This window comes from Bolinopsis microptera, chromosome 6 (genome assembly GCF_026151205.1).
Source record: "Bolinopsis microptera isolate Bmic1 chromosome 6, MBARI_Bmic_1.0, whole genome shotgun sequence".
NCBI lineage: Eukaryota > Metazoa > Ctenophora > Tentaculata > Lobata > Bolinopsidae > Bolinopsis > Bolinopsis microptera.
The window spans coordinates 1,768,136-1,795,698 of record NC_087077.1 but is presented as its reverse complement, the minus strand read 5'-3'; the positions used below and the strand labels follow the sequence as shown (position 1 = coordinate 1,795,698).

The following is a 27,563-nucleotide window of genomic DNA, read 5'->3' as shown; positions in this document are numbered from 1 at the left end:
TAGTTGTCGCTATCCAGCGCTGGATAACGCTGGCCAGCGCAAAATATATATGTTCGATAATTGTCGCTATCCAGCGCTAGTTGTCGCCATCCAGCGCTAGTTGTCGCCATCCAGCGCTAGTTGTCGCTATCCAGCGCTAGTTGACGCTGGCTATGCGACACTGTCGCACGCGATAGTTTGCGATGGCCAGCGCAACTGGCCATCGCAGAAAACAGTTCGATAACTAGCGCTGGATAGCGACAACTAGCGCTGGATAGCGACAACTAGCGCTGGCCAGCGCTAAGCGATAGCCAGCGCTGGCCATCGATATCCAGCGCAAAATTTGTGCGCTATTACTCGTCAGCTAGCGCTGGCCAGCGCTAGCCAGCGCTAACCAGCGCTAGCCAGCGCTAACCAGCGCTAACCAGCGCTAACCAGCGCTAGCCAGCGCTAACCAGCGCTAGCCAGCGCTAACCAGCGCTAACCAGCGCTAACCAGCGCTAGCCAGCGCTAGCTGACGAATAATATCGCATTTATATTGCGCTCATGGCCAGCGCTGGCTGACAAGTAATACTAATATCGAGCGTGCTAAATCACTCTACAGTCGATCTTCGAGATTGTTCTAAAAGGGCCCCCGATGGTTGTAACCAACTTCAATCAATGCAATGTATTTTCGGACGCTAATTCCGAATCAACCCCCATGACATAGGGTTAAAATGCTCTCCTGACGAGATATTGGCGAAAAACTGTATCGATCACGTGATATGACCGTATAAGGAAGTTAGTCTAATTTCTCGTTAGGGTTAGGGTTTCAGCATATTATGTTTTTGTTAAGGATTGGGTTAGGGTTAGGGTTGGGATCAGATTAGAGGGTTAGGGTTTAGAAAAGTCGTTCAGAACCAGCTAGAGTCAGAGAATGGGTTAAAAAAGTCACGTGACAGTCGAGTGTAAAGTGATTATCATTAATCATCATCCGAGTAATATCGCAAGTATATGATTTTGATACATTGCGCTGGCTAGCGCTGGTTAGCGCTGGCTAGCGCTGGTTAGCGCTGGCCAGCGCTGGTTAGCGCTGGTTAGCGCTGGCTAGCGCTGGCCAGCGCTAGCTGACGAGTAATAGCGCAAAAATTTTGCGCTGGATATCGATGGCCAGCGCTGGCCAGCGCTGGCCAGCGCTAGTTGTCGCTATCCAGCGCTAGTTGTCGCTATCCAGCGCTAGTTATCGAACTGTTTTCTGCGATGGCCAGTTGCGCTGGCCATCGCAAACTATCGCGTGCGACAGTGTCGCATAGCCAGCGACAACTAGCGCTGGATAGCGACAACTAGCGCTGGATGGCGACAACTAGCGCTGGATGGCGACAACTAGCGCTGGATAGTGACAATTAGTTGTCGCCATCCAGCGCTAGTTGTCGCGTTTTGACTATCGCAAAAGAACCCCTAGACTTGATTAAATTCACACTCAGGAATGTCCATTTATTGAATTCTACAAACAAGCAATTGTGAATGCCCTATACTTCAGATAGACATTTTGTAGGGAGTATACAAACTGGTACTTAGATTTCATAGTTGGACACTTTTGGGGATAAACATGGTTAGATAATCACTGAACCGCACCCACGGATTAGACTTTTGTTTCGCTTATTGGATTAGACTTTTCTTTTGCTAATTCCTATATATAGTCACTTGAGTCCAAATTAAAACAATCATCCGACGGGCGACGACCAATTGTTGGCATAGATCTGGGTGAATTGTATTCTCTTCCCTGATTGTATACAAAATCCAGCATCCCATTATACGTCTTATAATATCTTATCATTCTTAATTCTTAACACACACACTAAGGTTATGTGCTATTGTGCGAGATAATTAGAAATATAAAAGCTGGGAAATTGCTTTTATCATTTCAACAAAGCCAAGTTTAATTCCATGAGAAAACATTTATAAGCATTGAGGTCAGATTTACGTAATTCATTTGACTGGACTGGTTCATGTCACCGATATTCGTTGGTTCATTTACGGTTTACCTTAGGACAGTCGTAAAGTTGGATCAGAACGAACAACACATTCTATCTAGCAGTATAATAGCACTAGGAGAGAAACACTCAAGAGGGATGTTACAGACTTACAACTATCTCGTCACACGATACACTCAGTGCGGCAGATAACATCGGACTTAGGAGAAAATGTCTCTGTTTACTACCAGGATGTGGTTTTTTTGTCCTATTTAAAGATAATCATTAATTTAGACATAACATCAACAAACATTTTTGGCGTGATGACAGCTCAGTGACCACACATTAATTAAGACTTAAAGACTAGCTTGTTAATAATCACATGCTGCTTACCAGTCACATACTGAGAGTATGTGACTTCTTTAAACAAGCTCACAATTACCGTGTTCAAAATAACAAGTGAATCTATTTTTAGAATGTACAGTGAGATACATTCTATTAGACTCAATATTCTAACACCACTTTTAAAACGTTTAAATGCATTCTTGTTAATGGGCCCAATTGGTAAGCTTGCTACAGAAATAAATAGACAATAAAATAGAATAACAGCAACTCTTGCACCTACTATCTACTAACTACTCACTACTCACAAGAGGAAAACACAGCGTGCTCATGCATCAGATACAAAGCTTTATAACAATTCATATCTCGTTTTCAGGTGGCGAGACTTAATCATTAATTTTGGAAGATGCTATTACAGGAAACCTTTCCTACTTCACGTTGCATCCCTACTGAAAGCCTCCTTTATATTTTCTTCAGCCTAGCTTCATTTTGTTTATGGCGGCACCACCTCCCCTGCTCAATCTACCCCCTCCCCTTTTCTCGAGCTGCCTCTTATCCCGTTCACATACAAGTTAACAGTCCATGTAATAACAGGCTACTTTCCGTGAATACGTGATGTGAATAGTTAATAGGAAGACTAATGAGTTAATTGGTGTAATTAGGATATCTAGTGTATACTAAGTAAGTTAATTGCCCTAATTAATTAAAAATCAGTCACGATGACCTCAAACAAGTAAATAGTTCATCAACAAAGTGACATACCTGAATCTGAGTCTATGTTGTCAGGTTGGGACCAGCGGGGTGCGGTGACCACTCCCTCAGATTCTAACTCGTTTACATAGTATATTATTATCTCTTTCCCCTGAAAATATCAACATTACAGCTCTCATGAGGCTCAATTATATTATTATTAACGCGCCACGCGACGTGCCGCGACGTGACGTGCCGTGGCGCCACGCGACGTGCCGTGACGCCACGCGCCGTGACGTGCCGTACCGTGGCGCGATGTGCCGTGCCGTGACGTGACGTGACGTGCCGTGCCGCGACGTGGCGTGCCGTGCCGCGACGTGGCGGGTTAATGTGATCATAGCTTGTAGAACCTGGATCAGAGATAGCGGTACTAGTTTATTATACACTACCATTTACTCATCGTCTAACAATCCACTGCAGGGGTTTAAACACCTTCTTAGCCTCACAGAATGTCATAAAACCTCATTTTATGTTTGTACACTACTTAAATAACCCAAGTCTCACCCAAAACGTGATAAACAGCTACTACATGTCAAATCTTAGTTGGAAGTTTGTTACTTCACCCTAGTTGCTACACAAATCACAATGAGGCCCAGGTCCCTACAATGAGCACATGTATTAGACTTGTACTTGTTATTAAAGAGCCCCGTATAAATTATAATGCAGGCAACACAGTCACGTGACAGTCACGTGATGGAAACACTGCAGTGTTTCCATGTGGTGTGAGAGGGACTGAACCGCTCTGATTTTCAACATTTCAACATAAGACATTAGGTGGACATACTCCCCCCGTACACAATGATTATACACCCGCATATAAGACAAAGGGAACGGTTCACTAGCTCTGCACTGAGTAGGTACTAACAGGGCTGTACACTGTGCGAAGATGGTAACCAGTAAAGTTCTAGGATTAAAACTGGCAATAGATTTAGTAATTAAGTAATTAAGTAATGGTTCACTCTAACAAATATCCTGCTGAATCCGAATAGAATATTTTATACACATAAATATGATATGGAAAGTCTAGCATTATTTTTCCTTTGTACGGGATCGTTAACATATTACTCAAGTCAAATTTTGACCTTTTCAGACTCCCTTCCTCCTCCATTATAGGCTACCTAACAAATGATAGCCATTATGTAGAAATAAAACAAGCGTAACCTTTACCAAACTCCGGACCCTCCTCCTAAGCTGGACTATGTAATAGGTGAACGATCCCTAACGTGGTTTTGCCAAGAACTGGATAAAATTTGCTATAAGAACTAACAACTGATATATATTCTGCATCTGTTTATGTACAACAAATTTTGCAGTACATAAACACTCTGCACTTGCACTTGTCCCATAAAAAATGTACAACATCGGAAACTCTGTCAAGAAATGCTGACTGGAACTAAGGGGATTGATCTTCAACAGGGTACGGTCTATGGAAGTTAATTGTTGACAACTGCTGGCATTTCAGGAATTTATCAGATCACGGTTTGTCCTATCTCTGGTGGGTAGCATATTTTGAGCACATTTGTGTAAGACTGCTGCCCCTTAATTTCTCATGCCTCCTCTAATCTGACCCTCACAGCAATTATTGAAGATGAAACAATAGGAGTTGCCGTAAATCTGTAGATTGTTATTGTTGAGTCATGGTCCACAGAGTATCGATTGAGCTTCCAAACAAAGCTAAGGGGGAAAATAACACTATCCCACTTCGAAGCTTTTTCAGCTTGTGTTGGTTCGTTTTGTTGAGAGTGTTGTTGAGGGCACTCTGCTTTGATGAACTAATCTAGCGAGGAACTCCAGAGTTTCTAAGTTAATCAAATGAAATCCAATTATTTGTCACTGATTGGGTGACGTAATCTCTGTGAGAACTAAGTTAGCTGGGTTCTTAACGCTAATATCAGGTACGGGACCCCGGACCATGTCCTGTCCTTGCCAAATCTAGCGAAATATCGACTTCTCGTTTTCCTCTTCTTTGATTGATATCTAGCTGTTTTCAGTACGAAAGCCCAAAACTTAGACCGGTCAGTTGCAGTTCCTCATTTCATATTCCTGAGTTATACAGCCTAATGCTGGCAATTACACAAACTTTGTGTGGCCTACTAGCCCAGGCTCCAGCAGGGCCGGGCTCCAGCAGGGCCCCACACTGACATGTCAGTTACATAGACCACAGCTACATGGATTTAGGTCTACGACCTGGTTATTACCCTGTTGTTAGGATAATATGCTCATACTATGCACAATGGGAGGTGTTAAGTTAGTTTATTGGACTTAGTTAAAGTGTTAACTAAGGTGTTAGCTAACCTTAGTTAACACCTTCCACCTCTAGCTGGAGTACTGAAACTACATTTAACAGCAACATGAGTATAATCTGTGCCAGCTATAATACTGCTCACTAGGTATTGGTCACTAGGTATTGGGTACTGGATAGTTAGACTTCCCATACTATTAAGATTGGGTAGACTGTACATTGTAGAATGTAGACTCATTAGTGAGTCAACTTTTCAATCGTATAATGAGTAGATTTAACTGGATAAATGGTTGATGAAGCTGTGTGCAACCACCCCTACAGTCTACACATACTAGCTATTATGTAGTGGAATTGTATGATTCATTGAATATCCCTGTTGCATAATATAGTGATATATAACATACTGAGCCATTATGTTGTGTCAGGTATTGTGGGGGTCACTCGGAGTGCCTGATATTACTTCGAAATTGGGAGAGTAAACAATTACCTACTTCGTGGACATATCATATAATAATGTTAAATATTATATAATAATGTTAGATATGGTTATAATAATTGGGCTTTTAACAACATGTCTGTTGTCCTAGTTAGTAGTTATGCAACCTTACATACGATTCTCAGAAATGAAATGTTGGCACAATATCATGATTGTGGATCAATGGATCTTGGGTTAACGGGGGAGTGCATTTAACCCTACTTTAGTAGCAGTCAGTAAGAACTGGAAGTCCTGCGTACTCGAAGATGCTGCTAAGTTTACAGGTGTTGAAAACATCGACAACAACACGACAGAAGCTTTGGCTACCAACCGAGTACAGTGGAGACATATGTTACGCCGCCAACGCGATGTGTGTGATGCAGGCCACTCCAACGACTAGGAGGAGACCTTACCATGTAACATGTATGTTAGTAGCAGTCTTTGTGCGTCACAAACTATATGATATTAGTCCAGCCTAACCGTACACGTATATAATCTAAGTTAGCAGCCGTTTATACCATGTCCAGGAGATGATTGTAAACGCAAAATGACGCATTAACTATGGATAACGATGTAATCACTTAATAACAATGTAATCACTTAATTACGATGTAATCACTTAATTGCTCACTGTGGATGCACTGTGTGTAGGGTTTAATGGGGGTACAACTCATACATAAATCATAATAAGATACTTAAAAGTTACATTCGACTCACATTGGACGGGCACAAACATAACTTTTGTAATCGTTTTTATAGCATTCTCATAGAAGTAAGCTGTAGTGCATAAATTTATCAAGTCTGCTTCAGCAGAGTGCAGACTGCTGTGATGGGAGTGAATGAGGAAGTTACGTAACATAAAGCTAGTAAGTAAGTGCAGGCTCATTAGAAGTAAGTCTAAAATAAATATTGTTATATTTATTGTATACAGTGCTTATTTAATTAGTTTACTCGAAGTTATTAATATGTCTATTGTCTAATCATACTGCTCAGTTAATACTTAATTAATCAATGTATATTATTCATCATAATATTACAAAAATGTAACAAACCTTCTTGATATTCTTGTGATAGGCCTTGATGCCAAGTTTCTCAACCTGAGCCTCGATCCCAAAGAAGCTGATAATGTTCAGAGTAGCTCGCTGGGTGAAAATAGTCCATTCTTCATTATCAGGGTGTGGCTGAAAAGTAGACTGTGTTAGATCAAAAGTAGTGTTGCACACTTCTAGTAACACAAGTCTAGTTAGCTTTTGTTAGTCACTCTTATCCGAACGTTGAGCTGTTACACTCTACTGTACACTGTACACAATACACTAACATTGCACTTTTAGCTGTTCACTGCATCATTACAGGATATTTGTGATTAACAAGATATCTGCTGTTACTCAACAGTAGACATCTACTTAAATTACCAAATATTAGAAAGTTAGAGCCTTAGTCATATCATATTATGACGATTGTGCAAAACATAAAAGATTCAGCAAACTATCCAGGATGATATAGTAATATGTTAATGTTACAATCTATACAGCTGCAATAGCACATACAACTATTTGCTTGCCAATATATTTTAATTTCCTTAACACTAACAGCATCTATCTTGTACGGTACGTGATTCCGGTAAAAGAGCAGCTCAGAATTTGCATCATTTGACACAACTGTTACCATGACACATACATATATGGATTTAGTGGGTGGTATAAATGTCTACAGTTACAAATAATAAATAATTCTATGGTGCTCTGCTAAGAGGCGATATGTTCTCTATAAATAGTCTGTAAATAGTCTGTAAATAGTCTGCAGAGCATGTAATATTAATATATAATCATATATCAGTTAACCAGCTACCGGCTCTTTAAGCTGATAGTGGTAACGGTTAAGCTGTAATGAAACCACAGTTATATAATAACTTTATAAAGGTGTGCGTTGTGTGCTGCAGACTAATGCTATGAGATTGTTAGCAACATATATCTTATATACACAGCTTGAATATTAGCAGAATTAACCAAACACATATCCAATGATATTTATCTAACGGTTAGTTTATGAGCTTATCATTATCTGCATTATTATTACCATATTACATTTCTACGTCATGACCAGCAACAGATTTGTGATGGAGCGTGCTGTGCAAGCGTGAGATAGAAACCAAACCTTATATGCGCACTCCTCCTTGATCTTCACTCGACTGCTGAAAGTCTCGTTGGTTGCAACAATGTTCAGAGTTCGGTTCCTCAGGTTGAGCGAGTTCTTTTGAATGAAGAACACGTGGTCGGCTCCACATACCTAACAGTTTACATATGATTAGAACAGGAATTATCACCACTGTCAGATAGTACATGAATTCGCCAATGTTAACATGTAACACTGTGCAGTTTTCTATATTCATTTTTTAAATTTTCAAACTTTGCCTTAAGCTTACCTTTTTAAGAAGATAAGGTGCTTCAACATCAATCTTACATCTCCTCTCAATAACATGAACTGCTCCATCTTTACTCTTGTACTCATGGATGGTCTCACTGCCAAGAAAGGCGGGAATCATTGAGCATGTTGGAAATCGTCGCTCGTATGCCTGAAAATGGTTAAATTAAATTAAGATATTGTTATTAATTAAACAATTAAAACTGATGTAATAATCTTGGAGGGGGATTTGTTTTAAAACACTTAAGAGATACGAAAAGTTTGTTTTAGCAGGAGCTTTCAAAATACATGTGTAAATCGTCTTCAGCTGATGTAATCTATATTATAATTCAAAGAATTATTCTGTATAATAATAATGTTCGACCGCCCACGTGCAAATAAGGTTAACAAATAGAAGTTGCATAGTAACCATAGTAACGGTGTTGAACGTGCAAGTGCAAAGATTGGCGAGCGAAATTTTGATCGGTTTTGTGGTAATTACATTGTGTTCAGTGCAAGGTACATTTAAATCAGCTGTATCTTCGGTTGTGACGGATATTTGTTGATGCTATAAAAACTGACTACCATTGGTAATAAAGAATACCATTATTTTTCTCCCTGTGACCACAGGATTTCTAGTAATATATAATTTGAATAGATTATTAATGCTAATCATATTTTACACTCATTCGTTGATTAATTCATGCCACTTGCACTTCTTCCAAAAACATATTATCTGCCAGTCAAGAAGCAGTTCAAAAGTCCTTTACCAGCAGGGTATCAGTCTGCCAAAATAGGACTACTGAGAGAGACTAAAACACCTCAACCTTCTGTCCTTCCAACAAAGACAAGACAGATATGTCATTATAAAATCAATGGAAAAATATATAATATACACTGCAGCAACTCCTTGTAGACTGGAACCCTAGTGATGGTCCTGACCTTCTGGCTGAACATCATCAAAATATCAAAGTAACTTGCAAGTTGTAAATTACCTGCATTCCAAGTCATTCAATGAAGGGAAGAAAAAAATCTTACCAGCATAATGAGCTCAAATGGGTACTTGTAGACCCTATCTGGAAGCTGGTACTCTTGAGGCATCTTGGGAAGATAAATTTAAGTTCCGGATATTCTCCTCTGATTAAAAACATAGAATCTTTCACAGTTTAATCATCCTGAGCATACCTTAAGATTATCATCAAGAACATGGAGTTATTATAGCATTTTATTTTTGAGTAAACCGTAACCATTAGTTTATAATTATTTTGTAAAAGGCATGGCTTAGGTTGCGTGTGGTGTAATTTAACAAGACATTGAAATTAGATTTTTATTTTTCTTTTAAAATTTATCAACAAGGGAGATTATGATTGTTATTATATTATTCGATTGTAAATAAAGGATAATATTATATTATCTAAAAAGTACTAAAACAATATTTAAAATATATTGGTAGATTGGTGATCTTTTGAGATTTTGTAGCTTACGATTGATTACATAATATGCAATTGTATCTTTGGAGTAGTTCGTTTAATAATTTTACCTTTTTCGTTAAGTATGTGTGATGATATGAAATCAATTGGGATATAGTTATCTATTTATTATTTTGTCACATTCACACTTGGAAAAACTACGAGATTTTGTTTTCCTTACACAGAGTGAAGATTTGCCAGTAAAATTTCTAAATAATATATGGAGCCAAACATGCAATTTTCCCAGTACATAAATAGGTTGAGTATTTCAATATTTCCCACATTAAAATAATGATTTGGCGCCCATCTTAGCCTTAGGTATGATGTGGCCCCCTCCTCAGTGGCGTAACGTTGCCTGTTGGCATACCCGCTAAAAAAGCACCCCCTGTTGGAGCGCCCTCCCCTTTTGGCGCCCCTCCCTAAATGTGAACAAATTAGATCATTTTAGAGGATACGCCAGTTAAATCACTAAGTGTTTTTCTAGAGCAAAACACGCAGTTTTGCTGGTACTGTAGTTAAGTGTTTCAAAATTGTCCAACATTCAAACAACGATGATTTGGCGCCCCTAAAAACGTTCACCTTGGCGGGGTTGGCGGGGCCCTTCGTTATGCCACTGCCCCTCCTCCGTTTCTGAACTCAGACTGTCTGTCAGAGAGGTGGACGTTCTAACAACAGTTCTCATTTAAACAAGTTTTCGACTGATTTGAATGTCCTGCACAGCAGATCGAAGCATCTCTAAATTATTTACTATTTTTATTATATAGCTGTGTAAATTTGATTCTAATTCTAATTCTAATTGTAAATGTGAACTAAGCTTTTACTTTCGTATCTAGTCTAAACGATGTCTTGAATTAGAGTAGCCGTATCATGGGCGAGATTGCAGTTGACGAGTGTGATATGGAACCGGTAAAATAAAATTCACGAGCAGGTTAAACTCTGCACTCGAATTTCATGATTTTTATAAAAGAGCTCCTATTGATTGAAACCAACTTAAATCGATGTAACTTGAATCGATGCATTTTTAATGCTGCTTCCAAATCACCCCAAAGTCTATTGCTCGTTGTCAGTTCCAAGTTAATAACAAATATTTTACAAATATCACGCGTTAATTTGCTTGCAGTTTCCTGACAAAAGCTCAAAAAGAGCATCGCGCACAATATAGATATTGGTATAGAGATTGATGTGCCATGAAATTTAAAATGTTATATTTAAGTCTAAAATTGATTCACGATGTCAATCCTTCGCAGCTCGGTGAGGCACAGTGGTGCATCTCGCCGATCTACCGAAGTGGTTGCGAGAAGCATTATTTGATGCGCGCGCGACCCAGTAGTGCATCGCGCTACAAAGTCTAAAATAATTTAATAAACACCAAGCGCTAAATCTAATATAATGATAACCACTGGTACTATGTACTAGATTTGCTCAATTGCAAACTAACATTATACTACATAATTTGCTCAGGCAGTCAGGCTGCAGTGTTATATTTTACATGTTACATTGTAAGCACATCAAAACAAATATAAAAAGGCGCGCGGCAGAATCATGGTAAATTGTAAATTGTAAAAGTTATTATTGATTGACGATGTCAATCCATCGAGATCGTTGCTCTGCGAAGCAATAATGCTAGTTTGCGCGGCGCGTCGAAGCTGCGAAGTCCTCCAAAAGTTATTATTACTAATACAAATGAGTTTAAGTTTATTCAGTTTTTGATGGTTCTATCACATATTTTTACCGATGGCAAGTGCTACGAAGGAACGCGCGCCGGGCCAGATCATTAACAATGGTCAATCACATATATCATGCAGACAATCATTATTATTGCACGCAAAACAAATTGATTCATAAAATACTTTACAACTGATCATCAGCAATGTAATAATGTCGCTAATTTTTAGTCTCGAAATTCAAGTGCTACAAAAACAAAAGTAGCGTGCCGGGTTATTAGTGTGCCGGGTTATTAGTTCATTATTATTAATAATGGACTTGGAGGACTTCGCCGCTTCGACGCGCCGCGCAAACTAGCATTCTTGCTTCGCATCCTAGCAGTGCAGTGAACTATCCTAGCAGTGCAGTGAAATATCCTAGTAGTGCAGTGAACTGTCCTAGCAGTGCGGAAGCAAAACTTTCGGTAACTTGGTTACTAGGTAACGGTAACTTGGTACTTACTTTGATATTAGACTCTGATAACTAAGTTACCTCCACTATCTTACCTGAGGACCCCAGGCTTTAATGTTGGTAAACGAATAGAGATTAGGCGGAATGACAGGCTGAGCGCGGCCCAGTAAATGTTACGTCACTATAGCATATGTCATTCAATATTAAGGCATTAACATTTTTTGTTAGGTGTTGATTGACGATGTAAACCTTTTTAGATCGTTGCTCTGCGAAGCAGAGCCAAAGAGATGTTACTCGTTTAAATTTCTTCGAAGTAGCGCTCGCCGCTTTCTTCTTGACATACGTTGCATGCCACTTCTCGAAAGATGACAAGTGCTACGAAGTAGCGCGCGCCGGGCCAGCCAGACCATTAACAATGGTCAAAACGGCTTTTACTAATTCGCCCAAAAATACACCGATTCAGATTGACGGATGTTACTTGTCTAAATTTCTTCGAAGTAGCGCGCGCCGCTTTCTTCTCGAAATGGCCATATGGCAATTGCTATGAAGTAGCGCGCGCCGGGCCAAATCATTAACAATGGTCAACGATTCAGATCAATTTCTTGTTGGTTTTTAACCTACTAGGACGCGCGCCGAGTTGGTCTCGTCGATGGAACAGATATTTTACGAGTATCACCCGTTAAATTAATTTCACGCCTAAAGGGCCTTTTCCTAACGGGTGATACTCGTAAAAAAATTGTTCCATATATTGGACCGTCGACGAGTCCAACTCAGCGCGCGTCCTGCAGTTGTAAACATACAAGCCTTTTCACAATAATTTTCTTAAAATTTGGGCGAGCGATTTAGTAGGAGTGGTTGATTCACGATGTCAGTCCTTCGCATCTCCACCCCGGCGAAAGCCGCGGGCTTCATATTGCTGCGCGTGTTAAAACAAATTTTCGACATAAATTTGTCAGGAGATCGACTGTAATTCCGTTTACGAACCTTTTAAAGATATTTGACAGTGCCGATTCTATCCCTTAAAGGATTTTCAATAGTGCCGTGGAAAAATAAAACATCAAATTCATTCATCTGAACATTAGTAAAGGTTATAATGATATCAAATCAAGATTTCAAACGCGTACAATCATTAACTCTAATCAAGTATTGTCAACTGTGATTAAAGATCAGAGCAAAGTATGCTATCCTATATGTAAGCTACAATGAGGAAGAAACAGCATTATACAACAGTATTACAAAAATAAATATAGGTATAATACCAAAATGTAACTATTACTGCTAATAAATACAGTTTAAAGATAAACTTATCAAATTTAAAACTGACACGAAACTAATACGCGGTTTATATTAGAATGCAACACAAACACTAAACACATCAAATAGAAACAAAAAAGATATCTCGCACTGTCAGTCATTACATATTACAATTATATAAATAACACCGAAGAACTCATATATCAACAGCTCGAGTAGCGCACACTACTAGTACTAATCTCGAGTGTCTGACCGTGGCAGGGGAAGCGTCCAGGGTTCGATGCCGCGACCGTGATCTTTTAAACATTTTATTTTGTGAAAGTCGTCTTTGTTTAAGAAGGTCCACTTCCAGTAGCCCATTTTCTCCCCACATAACATTTCTTCATCCTCAGCAAGACCTGTTTTATTTTCCATTACAGTAATTCCATGTTCCAATGAAATCTAACTCTTCAATTTTAATATCAGCGGTCGGATCCTGAAATATGGAAGTGAAACTCAGTAAATTTTTACAGTCAAGTAATACTATTATATAACTTCTATTCGTAAAATTTTACAAGATTTGTTTCCAGTTTCGGACAAATTCACAATATTACTACATAACAACTTAGTAATGTAAGCAGTAAGGGCCCTCTCCTAATTTTAATCTGTAGAAGTGCACGTGCAAATAACGCGCGACTTCAATGCAAAAATACGCGTGTGCTCTCGGCGCGCGCTAAAACTCTGCGCTGAAAATATTGGTTTGGTACGTACCACAACGAGAGTTTTAAAATTCCCGCCAATTCCAAACTCCAGAAAAAGAATCCGAAATTTTGGGACAGCCAAAAACGTATTTTGATTAATGCTTTTCGACTTTATTTGTCCGTAAACTGACAACTACAGTAAATCTATTTTCTGATTTCTCTACGAACTGGGCACGAGTAACTTGTTTTAAAATACAGCAAATCTATCTTCTCGGAGTGGGCACGAGTAACTTGTTTTGAAATACAGCAAATCTATATTCTCTGCGAACTGGGCACGAGTTACTTGTTTTAAAATACAGCAAATCTATCTTCTCTGCAAACTGGGCACGAGTTACTTGTTTTAAAATACAGCAAATCTATCTCCTCTGCAAACTGGGCACGAGTTACTTGTTTTAAAATACAGCAAATCTATCTTCTCTGCAAACTGTTTACTTGTTTTAAAATACAGCAAATCTATCTTCTCTGCGAACTGGGCCCGAGTTACTTGTTTTGAAATACAGCAAATCTATATTCTCTGCGAACTGGGCACGAGTTACTTGTTTTAAGATACAGCAAATCTATCTTCTCTGCAAACTGGGCACGAGTTACTTGTTTTAAAATACAGCAAATCTATCTTCTCTGCGAACTGGGCACGAGTCACTTGTTTTAAAATACAGCATATCTATCTTCTCTGCGAACTGGGCACGGGTAACTTGTTTTAAAATACAGCAAATCTATCTTCTCTGCGAACTGGGCACGGGTAACTTGTTTTAAAATACAGCAAATCTATCTTCTCTGCAAACTGGGCACGAGTTACTTGTTTTAAAATACAGCAAATCTATCTTCTCTGCAAACTGGGCACGAGTTACTTGTTTTGAAATACAGCAAATCTATATTCTCTGCGAACTGGGCACGAGTTAATTGTTTTAAAATACAGCAAATCTATCTTCTCTGCAAACTGGGCACGAGTCACTTGTTTTAAAATACAGCAAATCTATCTCCTCTGCAAACTGGGCACGAGTTACTTGTTTTAAAATACAGCAAATCTATCTTCTCTGCAAACTGTTTACTTGTTTTAAAATACAGCAAATCTATCTTCTCTGCGAACTGGGCCCGAGTTACTTGTTTTGAAATACAGCAAATCTATATTCTCTGCGAACTGGGCACGAGTTACTTGTTTTAAGATACAGCAAATCTATCTTCTCTGCAAACTGGGCACGAGTTACTTGTTTTAAAATACAGCAAATCTATCTTCTCTGCGAACTGGGCACGAGTCACTTGTTTTAAAATACAGCATATCTATCTTCTCTGCGAACTGGGCACGGGTAACTTGTTTTAAAATACAGCAAATCTATCTTCTCTGCGAACTGGGCACGGGTAACTTGTTTTAAAATACAGCAAATCTATCTTCTCTGCAAACTGGGCACGAGTTACTTGTTTTAAAATACAGCAAATCTATCTTCTCTGCAAACTGGGCACGAGTTACTTGTTTTGAAATACAGCAAATCTATATTCTCTGCGAACTGGGCACGAGTTACTTGTTTTAAAATACAGCAAATCTATCTTCTCTGCAAACTGTTTACTTGTTTTAAAATACAGCAAATCTATCTTCTCTGCAAACTGGGCACGAGTTACTTGTTTTAAAATACAGCAAATCTATCTTCTCTGCAAACTGGGCACGAGTTACTTGTTTTAAAATACAGCAAATCTATCTTCTCTGCAAACTGGGCACGAGTTACTTGTTTTAAAATACAGCAAATCTATCTTCTCTGCAAACTGGGCACGAGTTACTTGTTTTAAAATACAGCAAATCTATCTTCTCTGCAAACTGGGCACGAGTTACTTGTTTTAAAATACAGCAAATCTATCTTCTCTGCAAACTGGGCACGAGTTACTTGTTTTAAAATACAGCAAATCTATCTTCTCTGCAAACTGGGCACGAGTTACTTGTTTTAAAATACAGCAAATCTATCTTCTCTGCAAACTGGGCACGAGTTACTTGTTTTAAAATACAGCAAATCTATCTTCTCTGCAAACTGTTTACTTGTTTTAAGATACAGCAAATCTATCTTCTCTGCGAACTGGGCCCGAGTTACTTGTTTTGAAATACAGCAAATCTATCTTCTCTACGAACTGGGCACGAGTTACTTGTTTTAAAATACAGCAAATCTATCTTCTCTGCAAACTGGTTACTTGTTTTAAAATACAGCAAATCCATCTTCTCTACGAACTGGGCCCGAGTTACTTGTTTTAAAATACAGCAAATCTATCTTCTCTGCAAACTGGGCACGAGTTACTTGTTTTAAAATACAGCAAATCTATCTTCTCTGCAAACTGGGCACGAGTTACTTGTTTTAAAATACAGCAAATCTATCTTCTCTGCAAACTGGGCACGAGTTACTTGTTTTAAAATACAGCAAATCTATCTTCTCTGCAAACTGGGCACGAGTTACTTGTTTTAAAATACAGCAAATCTATCTTCTCTGCAAACTGTTTACTTGTTTTAAAATACAGCAAATCTATCTTCTCTGCGAACTGGGCACGAGTCACTTGTTTTAAAATACAGCAAATCTATCTTCTCTGCAAACTGGGCACGAGTTACTTGTTTTAAAATACAGCAAATCTATCTTCTCTGCAAACTGGGCACGAGTTACTTGTTTTAAAATACAGCAAATCTATCTTCTCTGCAAACTGGGCACGAGTTACTTGTTTTAAAATACAGCAAATCTATCTTCTCTGCAAACTGGTTACTTGTTTTAAAATACAGCAAATCTATCTTCTCTGCGAACTGGGCCCGAGTTACTTGTTTTAAAATACAGCAAATCTATCTTCTCTACGAACTGGGCACGAGTTACTTGTTTTAAAATACAGCAAATCTATATTCTCTGCGAACTGGGCACGAGTTACTTGTTTTAAAATACAGCAAATCTATCTCCTCTGCAAACTGGGCCCGAGTTACTTGTTTTAAAATACAGCAAATCTATCTTCTCTGCAAACTGTTTACTTGTTTTAAAATACAGCAAATCTATCTTCTCTGCGAACTGGGCACGAGTCACTTGTTTTAAAATACAGCAAATCTATCTTCTCTGCGAACTGGGCACGAGTCACTTGTTTTAAAATACAGCAAATCTATCTTCTCTGCAAACTGGGCACGAGTTACTTGTTTTAAAATACAGCAAATCTATCTTCTCTGCAAACTGGGCACGAGTTACTTGTTTTAAAATACAGCAAATCTATCTTCTCTGCAAACTGGGCACGAGTTACTTGTTTTAAAATACAGCAAATCTATCTTCTCTGCAAACTGGTTACTTGTTTTAAAATACAGCAAATCTATCTTCTCTGCGAACTGGGCCCGAGTTACTTGTTTTAAAATACAGCAAATCTATCTTCTCTACGAACTGGGCCCGAGTTACTTGTTTTAAAATACAGCAAATCTATCTTCTCTGCGAACTGGGCCCGAGTTACTTGTTTTGAAATACAGCAAATCTATATTCTCTGCGAACTGGGCCCGAGTTACTTGTTTTGAAATACAGCAAATCTATAATCTCTGCAAACTGGGCACGAGTAACTTGTTTTAAAATACAGCAAATCTATCTTCTCTGCGAACTGGGCACGGGTAACTTGTTTTAAAATACAGCAAATCTATCTTCTCTGCGAACTGGGCACGAGTAACTTGTTTTAAAACACAGCAAATCTATCTTCTCTACGAACGGGGCCCGAGTAACTTGTTTTAAAATACGACAAAGTTAACTGCTGAATGTTCCCGGTCAAAAATTAATTATAGTTTATATTAAAATATTGTCTATTGTCTATGTTTTACTATAATGCTGGGAGCCTTGTTGTAAAAAATAGGGTACATACCATTACTTGAAAGTCGTTATTTCGGAGTGAGCAACCATTTTGTTGACTAGCGAATCTAAATTGAAATAGTCGAATATCACTCAATTTCAGTTGCAGGTCGTCATCCTTAAAATTAGAGAGCAAATAATTTCATTTTGTACTCGACTTAAGTCAATATAAATAGAAATTACAGCAATTTGAAGTAACAGCATATCAAGCTATATCATACATATTACATAATTATGAAAGCCTCGCAAAGATCTCGATTAAATCTGTAAACGTACATTTAACGGTAAGATATGTAGATAGCGCGCAATAGTTGCGCACGCACAAAACCAATATGGCTGCCACACAAAGCAACAAACTGTAACAAAAAATGAAAATTGTGAATTCAACCAGCTTATTCACTATTATCCAACGCGACATTGGTTTGGGCGCATTATCGACACGTTTTAAATGCGCGGAACATTTTTGTGCGCGGCACTAGCATTTTAAATTTTCAAAATTTAAATCATAGCCAGAGTTATGGTTATTTTTCAAAACAAATTTTGAGGCAAATTTTACGTGTAAATTATCCATTTTTTATTCATGATCACTCATAGTTTGAACAATTTTCCTTGGATTGAATTGAACTCTTCGATATTCGATTATTGAGACAATTATCTAAAGAACAAGATTACTTTAAAACTAAACATACGTAATTTGACTTAACATGAAGCTTGAGGAGATTTTAAAAGTGAAATTCAATCATTTTGTGCGACGTATGAAGCCCGCGGCGTTCGCTGGGGTGATCTCGCCGATCTGTGGTTGCGAGAAGCATTATTGGATGCGCCCGCGGCCCAATAGTGCATCGCGTTACAAGTAGGAGCGGGTAAAAGCAGAGAAACTAGCGAAGTAATGATGCTTGTTTGCGCGGCGCGTCGAAGCGGTGAAGTCCTCCAATTTCAATTTTGACCACTGATTTGATTTGTAAGGATTGTTTTTAATGGATGATTTTGAAAAATGTTGATAAATAAGCAATAAATATAAATTTGAATAAAAAGTTTAGATATTTATACATTTTGATTATTAATACTTTTTGATGTGCCTTAACACACGCTGAAACCCCTTTTGAACGTGCCGGCCGGCCAAAGTGCTCGCTTTACGTGCAATTATCCACATAGTAATTGTAATTGATTGTAATTGATTGATAATAATAATATTCAGGCCCTTGGCTTGTAGCGCGATGCACTACTGGGTCGCGCAAATAATTGTTTGCGGTAGATCGGCGAGATGCACCACTGCAGTGCCTCACCGAGCTGCGAAGGATTGACATCGTGAATCAAGCCCGTGGCCAGTTTTCAAATTATTCACATAGTGCGATGTATTTTGTGGACATGTGTGATGATGTCATCAGTCATAAATTTTGCTTTACTTTGACTTTACTTTGAGTTAAATACATCATGATGATGAAAATCTAATTATTATAGGCTACAATGAGCTTTTTAGTAACAAATAGCACGATAGATCTGAAATAGAAAAATAAAATCCTTAAAAAGATTAACACCCTAAGTTAAAAATATAAATACTTTATTTTTTAAAACTATCAAATAAGGTGGTTGATCCTAGTCACTTGTGTCATTACGACAACGTCGTTATATCAAGATATTCCCCAAAATAATTTGATTCCCGATCGAAAACGTTTTTGGTAGAAAAATTTTCTCAAGTTATAAATATCAATGGAATTGCAATTTTATGGATACATTCAATAAAGCTTACAAGTAAAGCCCAAAACAAAGTAACACACCAAAAAATAGTTGAGATTTGATGCATCCAAGCAGCCTAAGTCGGCAATAATATCATGTGAGTTAATCTAGAAACTAGCTCCATTGTTCATGTAACCAGACAGGTTCTACCAATCCAAAGAGTTCAGTAGATTTCCATTCAGTCAGTAGTAAACAGTACAGTGTCTAGCACATTGGCGTAACGTTGCCTGTTGGCCCCCCCCGCCGAAAAAAGCGCCCCCCTGTTGGCGCTTTTGGTGCCCCTCCCTAAAATTGAACAAATTAGGTGATTTTAGAAAATACGCCAGTAAAATCTCTAAAAAAGTGTGTAGGATACAAGGATACAAGGATACAAGGATACAAAAGTGATAATTATTTTATTGAATTCACAATAGTTATAATTCTGAAATAATTTAAGGTTACACAATTCTAGTTATTTACAAATGTGTAGGGATAAAATAGAAATGTTTTATAATACTATTTTTGAGGTCCTATAGCATTATGCATTGGCCAGTATTTGAGTGGAAATCTGGGCTCTTATAGTAGGCTGTAAAATTTTCGTTCACAGAGAGAATTGAATGGATTGCTCTTGCTGTGGCAGTAAATTTTGTAGGGTCTAGTGTTTTATCGGATAGCAAACCGGCTAGGTCAGTAATATTTTTGGGATGGAAGTTAAATTTTTCTCTAACTGAGGAGTAGAGTAAACAGTCAGTTAGAACATGAATTTCGTCCTCAATAGGCTTAAGCCCCTTGCTGAAAAAGCAAAAAGTGCACCATCGATGTTCTCTTGGTACTAGGGGGGTTTCGTAGCGGCCCCTCTCAATGTAAAGATTGTGGCAGCTAATACGAAACCTTGTTAAGCTTTTCCGAGCATCGGGGATCTTAACCACTCCTAAGTATGTTTCTGGTTCAAAATCATGTTTAATTTGATTGTAGAATTCTAATTTAGGTGAGGATGCCTTGGCAGATTTCCAGGTATCCACAAATTCTTCCCTCATGTTGTGACTGATTTGGGTAGAGAGCTTGGATTTTGAAGAGGATGAGTGGGGGAAGTTATATTTGGTGAGAAGATTAGAGATGTTGGTGTACCAAGGAAGGCCCAGCATAATCTGCTCGTGAAATGCAGCGGAGAGAAGTTCATTTTCAGTGCTTTCAAGACGACTATAGAAATCTATTGCAAGTTTGCAGGCTTCAAAGAAGAGGGGGTGGCGCCCACTTTCGCCCCAGCAGCCTATATTTGATGCTTTTGAATGGACAGACAAGGACCACTTGATAAACTTAAGGTGGAATCTTTCATAGTGGTCTTGTGAGATGTACCTGAGAGTATGCTGGGGGTTGGCTTTGCTATCTGTTTTGGAGAGGTATCTCATGGTTTTTGAGTGAGGACATAAGATTTGGCAGCCATAGAGCAGTATCGGTTTTATTAGAGAGTCAAATAGAATGTTTAGGGAACGGTGAGAGAGGGCATCTTTGACGATATTGCCTTTGAGGCCATAGAGAGCACGGAGAGCCTTGGCCCTCAGTTCAGTATTTGCTGCTGTAAAAGATCCATTTCTGTGGAATATAATGCCAAGATAGCAGTATTTTTCGGTGTGTTGGATGGGCTGGCCTCCCAAAATGAATGTTTCATAGGATTGTTTTCTTTTAGGAGGGCAGAATATGAGAATCTTGGTTTTTTTAATGTTTACTTCAAGGCCCATGTTAGAGTTACAGAAGTCGAATAGGATGTTTATATTGTCTTGCAAGGCCTTGGGACTTAGGGCAAGTAGGACAAGATCGTCAGCCCAGAGCAGATGTGATATTAGGACGTCAGCTAGAATAGGATAATCACCAACAGATTTCAGGAGAGATGACAAGTCGTTGATATAGATTTTAAAAAGGTCCGGTGATAGGGGGTGTCCCTGCTCTGTTCCTTTTCCAATGTCAATATTAGGGGACAAGAGTTTGGAGATTTTTATATGAGCTATTGAGTTTCTATACATATCACTTAGGCAATTGAAGAAGTTTCCAGTTATTCCAAGGCATGTGATTTTGTGCAGAAGGAGGTCCCTACATACAGTGTCAAAGGCCTTTCTTAGATCAACAAAGCATGCATAGAGGCGAGCTTTTTTAACCTTGGTATATTTGTCAATGACTGTCTTAAGGGTAAAAACGTGGTCATTTGTTTGAGCACCCTTCGAGAACCCTAGTTGTTCTTTTGGGTCAGGGCAGTAGAGCTTTTTGAAGTGCAGGAGACGCTCAAGTAAGATGCTAGAAAATAGTTTACCCATACAGCTACCAACAGCTATTGCTCTGTAGTTGTCCGGGCTGAAAGGGTTGCCAGACTTGTAAATAGGAGTAATGATGCTGGTGTGCCATGGATAGTAACCAGAGACCAGTGAGTGGTTGAAGTTTTTGAGGATGGCTTTGAGACAAAGCGGAGTTACGCTCTGAAGCATCTCGTTGGATATCAAGTCGTTTGAGCAACTTTTACCTTTTTTGAGATTTTTGATGGCAGAGGTCACTTAAGATTCTGACATGAGCTTATTTAGGATATCCAGATCTGGTGGTTCAGGGTAATGTTTGTGATTGTGGTGAGTGAGATCTGGCTCCTGGTCTGGTTTTTTATAAAGGGATGCAAAGAAGTCATGGAAGCTAGCTAAATCAAATTTGTCAAGTAAGGGGCTAGTGTCATGTTCTTGTTTAAGCCGTTTAAATTTTTTCCAGTCGAGTATGTGACCTTCTTCTATAGCTTCATTTAACTTCTTAAGGAAAGCTACTTTCTTACTGTTTACAAAATTGCTATGCTTGTTGCGTTGCTTAAAGTATTCTCGTCTGAGGATACTGTTACAGTGCTTACTACCAAGCGGGTTTGCTAGCCTTGGTTGGTAAGTTCACTGATTAATCCAGGGGTTGGGGTGGGTAGGGAGATGACAACCTTTGCGCTGGAGCTCGAGAGGAGTTTATCGATGACTGATTTTGCATCCTCAATCGCTTTATTAACAGAGCAGGTTCTGTATCTGTAGTCGTTGACTCCAAGCTGGAGAATGTAACAGTCGACCTCTGGCTGTTTAATGACATCTCTCATACAGTGGTCTTTTATCATGTCAGTATAAGAGCCTACTTTCATTTTTTCCACCTTGAACCCAGAGGAAAATGACTCAGGTAGAAAGTTGTTCATCTGGGAGTCATGTAGGAGTAGAACCTTTTTTGGTTTTCGCGTTTGTCTACTAGGGCTGTGGGTTGGGTGGTTCTGGTTTTGAGGATGAGGCGATGGCTTTTTTCTTGATGGGTTGGTGCGGTCATTAAGCTGGAGAGACTGTAGGCAGGCCTTAGAGTCATCTACTTTGTTCTTAATTGCAGTGACATCTGCTTCGAAGGCTTTAAGGGAGGTGGCAGTTTCATGTTGTTTTTCGTTTATGCTGCTCATTATATCCTTGAAGAAGATCTTTGAAGAAGATCTAGTTGCCAAGGTTAGAAGGGTCGAAATGGCTGCAGACAGATGCAAAAACAAAGAAAGTTGGAATGTCATAAATGAGATAACTGGCAGGAAGGCCAAGGGGGCAACTCAAATAAGGGGCAACGGAGCCGAAGAAAGGAAGAAAAATTGGCTTGGGCATTTCACGAATCTGTTAGGGAGTATACCGGATGTGGAAAACGAGCATCCTAGGATCGAGACTCAATTTGAAGGACTCAACATCAGTACAGAACCTTTTACTGTGGATGAGCTTAAAGCTGCTAAACACAGGATAAAAGAAGGTAAAGCACCAGGTGATGACGGCATACCACCTGAAGTCCTCAAAAGATGCGACCTGGATGAAATCGTGCTGTCCTTCTGCAACAAAGCCCTGACAGATGGTATTGCGCCAGATCAGTGGAGGATAAGTAACATCATCCCGGTTCCCAAAAAGGGAGACTTGACCAACCCTGGAAACTGGAGGGGGATATCTTTGACTTCTCTCGTAGCTAAGACTCTCAATAGAATGGTGCTTAATAGGATCCAGCCGGCTATAGAGGGGGTACTTAGGGACACTCAGAATGGTTTTCGGGAAGGACGGTCCACTACTAGTCACATCTTGGCACTCAGAAGGATTCTAGAGGGGGCTAGACAGAGAAATTTACCGGTAGCTATGGTGTTTGTTGATTTTAAGAAGGCCTTTGATTCACTTCACCGGGGAATTTTGATGCAAATACTAAAGGCCTATGGAATACCGGACAGTATTGTAGATATCATTAATCTTCTCTATGTCAACACGAAGGGCAAAGTTATAACACCAGATGGGGATACCGAGCTATTTGATATCCTGGCAGGAGTTCTTCAAGGGGATACATTAGCACCATACTTGTTCATTATAGCCCTTGACTATTGCATGAGACAAGCCTTAAGCAAGTATCCTGAAATAGGATTTACCATTAAGCCTTATCGGAGTAGGAGAGTCAAGGCGGAGAAGATAACAGACACTGGTTTTGCAGATGACATTGCTCTGATAGCAGATACTGTAAAGGAGGCAGAGATGCTGATGCTAGAGGTAGAAAGAGTTGCTGCTACAGTGGGACTTAAAATGAATGAAGGGAAAACCAAATTCATTACTCAGAACATCGAGAACCCTGATACCATCAAGTCCCTGGGTAACAACACAATAGAGCACGTGGAAGACTTTACCTATCTTGGTTCTAGAATCAGAGACAGTGAGAGTGATATCAGGGTTAGAAAAGGAAGAGCATGGGGAGCATGCCACACTCTCAAAAAACTTTGGAAATCCAACCTTAGAAAGTCTATCAAGACCAGAGTGTTCACAGCACTAGTCGAGTCGGTGCTTCTATACGGTTCTGAGACTTGGACTATGACGAAAAGGCTGGAGAAGATGGTTGATGGTTGCTATACACGAATGTTAAGAATGGCCCTTAACATCAATCAATATCGAGACCATGTCAGCAACCACAGTCTGTACGGTGATCTTCCTAAAGTCAGCTCCAAGATAACCCAACGAAGGCTCAGACTTGCAGGTCATGCTCACCGACATCCGGAGCTGACACTGAACAAACTGATTCTCTGGAAGCCGAGTCATGGGCATACTAACAGGGGGCGACCTTACCTAACACTACTAGATAACCTAAAAGCAGATACTGGGCTGAAATCAGTAGATGAGATAGCTAGACTGATGGAGGACAGAAAGCTGTGGAGAACTTTTGTCAATGGATCTCGGGAATACTACCCGCCTTAAGTCAAGTCAAGTAAGTCAAGTTATATCCTCTAACTTTTCAAGTCTCTTGTCCATAGTGTTGAGTTCATTAGACAGGTTAGGGGGGCTGGCACTAACTTTTTGATTGGAATTACTGTCAGAACATAAGACAAGTGTTTGGAGGGTGCTATGTTGTAGACTTATTTTGGATTGTAGATCAATAACAGAGTTTTCCAAAGTTTGGAGGGAATGGGTAATGCATTCGGGCTCAGCTGAGACTACTGGAGGCTCAGCAAGAAGCGTGCTCAGGCGTTTGTGACATGCTTTCGCAACTTTCTTCAGTCTTTTCTTACAATCCAGAGGGGTTCCAGAGTTTGTGCTGCCATGGCGAGAAAGTTCGCTTTTCACGGTTTTGTCTTTCATTAGATCAATGGCTTCAAGCATGGCATCTATGCTGAGAGGCAATGTATCACTATCAGAGACTGATGTTTTGCTGCTGGTTATGGAAGGAGAACTACTGGCCACTGGAGACCCAACTGAGCTGGTGTCAACTTGTGAGAAGCTAGACAGAGACAAGGAGGATCTACGTCTGTTGTGCAGAGGTAGCGATGGTGAGCCTGAGACTCCAGGGGTCTTGGGGGCAAGTATAGGAGTGATAGATATATCTTTCAGGGGTGTAGATAAGGCACTTCGGTTTCTTAGGAAAGTGGAGCTGCAGGTCCTGTAGGTCACAGAGGTACGTGAATTAGTGATCACATTATCTTTGGGTATTTGATGCGTATACTTCTTTTGGAAATCAGTACCATGCATTACAAGAACTGAACCCTGGTCGAGTTTGACTGTGATGGCATTTCCAGGGTTCTTAGCCTCTCTGATGAGCATGCGGCGCTGTTGGCCAAGTGACAGAGTAACGACAGGTTTTGAGAGGTCGACCTCTGGCTCGTTGTCACTGTGCTCACCACAGGAATCACGTCCAGTTCTATACTGGTTGATCAAAAAGCAGTACTGGTTGATCAAAAAGCAATCAATGTTGTTGGGTGTGAAGAGGTTTTCGGCCATGTTCTGATATGCTGCAATAAGGCGAGGACATTGGGAGACAGAATTAGCTTTCATTACGATTCCTGAGAACGCATAGTCTACGGGTCCAAACCATGACGAGAGTCTTGGAAGTGCAAGTGGCGCCTGAGACTGCCTGTGGATTGTGTTGTACTGTTTAAGGGTGCCAGTATTTTCGATTTCAGAGGAAAATTGGTCACACAGTTGGCTTGCAAACACATCCTGAAAGAGACTGATTCTACAACCAGAGTCAGGATTGCTAAGCACATAGCATCCGGGCGTCGTGATGGTGATAGGTTTCGTAAAGTCAATAACATTTCCATCCAGGGGAGAGGAGTTATTTCTCGATCTCGTTGATCGAGAATTATCTTCAGTAAGAGTTCTGTCTTGCATGAAGAATAGATGGTAGGGAGCACATAATGAGATGGGGGCCAGGGCACCATCAAACCAACCAACAGCCTGAAAATAAGATAATGAGAGTAACACAGTTTTGACAGGGGTGAGTGATATCAGGTAGAGAGGTAAAGTTAAACAAAATCATTTTCAAAATAAGATAAAAAAGGAACACAAGGTCTAATTACATGAAAGTTTGTGATGTGATTTGGAGAGATGTTGGTGCTTGGTGGAATAGGGGAGGGAGGGGAAGGGAGCGGGGTGGACTGCTATGGCCCAATGTAGAGATATAGAGGTTATTTAGTAAGTCAATAGCAGGTTGGGTGTGGGATTTGAGTACAATTTATAGAGGAAGGGGAGGCGGGGGTAAGGAAAAGTTTGTATATAAAAGATACAGTATTATATATAGATATAGAATATATTGATATATAGGATAGAATATATATACATGTACACAGTATAATACCACAACACTACTATATAAAATACCTCTATTCAAGGATGTCCATGCAGTCCAGAGTACCCGCAACAGGTAAAAGGAGGGAGGGGTAGGGCTAGGCTAGGGTAGGGTAGGGTAGTGAAGGAGAGAGTGTTTGTGTCATTGTGATGGAGATGCAGTGCAGATGTGACATGAATCTAAAGAACTCATCTTATTTTCAAGGCTGATAGCCAGTCTTCTGATGCCACTGGCCCCCAGAGCTCACATGCACCCCGTTACCAAGTCGTTTACAGCTGCATTTCTTGTTGCGGGTACTCTAGACTTCCATGGTACATCCTCAAATTATTTGTTATATAGTAGTGTTGAAAGTATCAAAACTGTATCTAGAGCAAATAGCGCAGTTTTCCTAGTACTTAAGTTAAGTTTTCGAAATTGTCCAACATTCAAACGACGATTTTGCGCCCCCCTAAGACGGCGCCCCCCCGCACAGCGTTACGCCACTGGTCTAGCACTGGTCGTTCTAAGAGGGACTCCCCATTTATAACAGGCCTGGGTAAGGCCGCGTAGATTAGATTAGATTAATACATACCAATGGATAGAGCATTGGCCGTCTAATATAGGGACAAGACTCCCCAGATAAGCGTGGGTGGGCCCTGTAGAAATACAGATCTTTGTTTGAGGTCATCATTATTTACAAGTTCACTGCAGATTTGGATAAATTTTGAATCTCTAGAGCAGTTAAGGATTGCCGAGTTTGGAATTCCCAGACCTTCCAGACTGGAAACACAATTGGAGCACAATTGCCCCTAAACTTAAGCTTTTTGACTACTCCTACAAGATTAGCCTTGCTAAAAGTCGCCTGAAAAAGACACTTCTAAAGCTGCAACATGCTTATAATGATTCAGCATGGACTTCAAGCGATTATGACATAATGCAGCTGTCATTTGAAAACAATCCCCTTCAACAAATTTAATCCAGTGTTCTCGGCCCACAGGTTCCTCCTATTAAAAAATTTTGATTTTGGTAAATGTGTGCTGACTCCACCACCTATGTATTTAACCTAATAATTAGTGTATTACAGGTAGACATTGACTTAGGTAGGTATTTTTCTCTAAAGGTTGATATTAAGAATTTGGTAAATTTCTTAATTGTATGACTATTTCCATTATTGAGACGTTTTTAATATTTAATTGAAGAGGGTTTTTTTATAGGA

The 27,563-nt window shown here is 39.6% G+C and overlaps 1 protein-coding gene across 6 annotated transcripts in view; it reads right to left on the bottom strand.

Annotated features, from left to right (window-relative positions):
* Positions 1-26,718, bottom strand: part of LOC134817609 (SEC14-like protein 1) — a 53,100-nt gene extending 26,382 nt beyond the window's left edge. For all 6 annotated transcript variants that reach the window (XM_063826830.1, XM_063826832.1, XM_063826831.1 and 3 more), the window contains exons 1-6: positions 26,689-26,718; positions 9,179-9,317; positions 8,163-8,312; positions 7,895-8,026; positions 6,793-6,921; positions 3,036-3,135 (exon numbers count right to left, since the gene is read on the bottom strand). In XM_063826830.1, the coding sequence (XP_063682900.1) occupies positions 3,036-3,135; positions 6,793-6,921; positions 7,895-8,026; positions 8,163-8,312; positions 9,179-9,241 (574 nt within the window). In that variant the 5' untranslated portion in view covers positions 9,242-9,317; positions 26,689-26,718. The remainder of the gene's footprint in view (positions 1-3,035; positions 3,136-6,792; positions 6,922-7,894; positions 8,027-8,162; positions 8,313-9,178; positions 9,318-26,688) is intronic.
* Between the last annotated feature and the right edge of the window lie 845 nt (positions 26,719-27,563).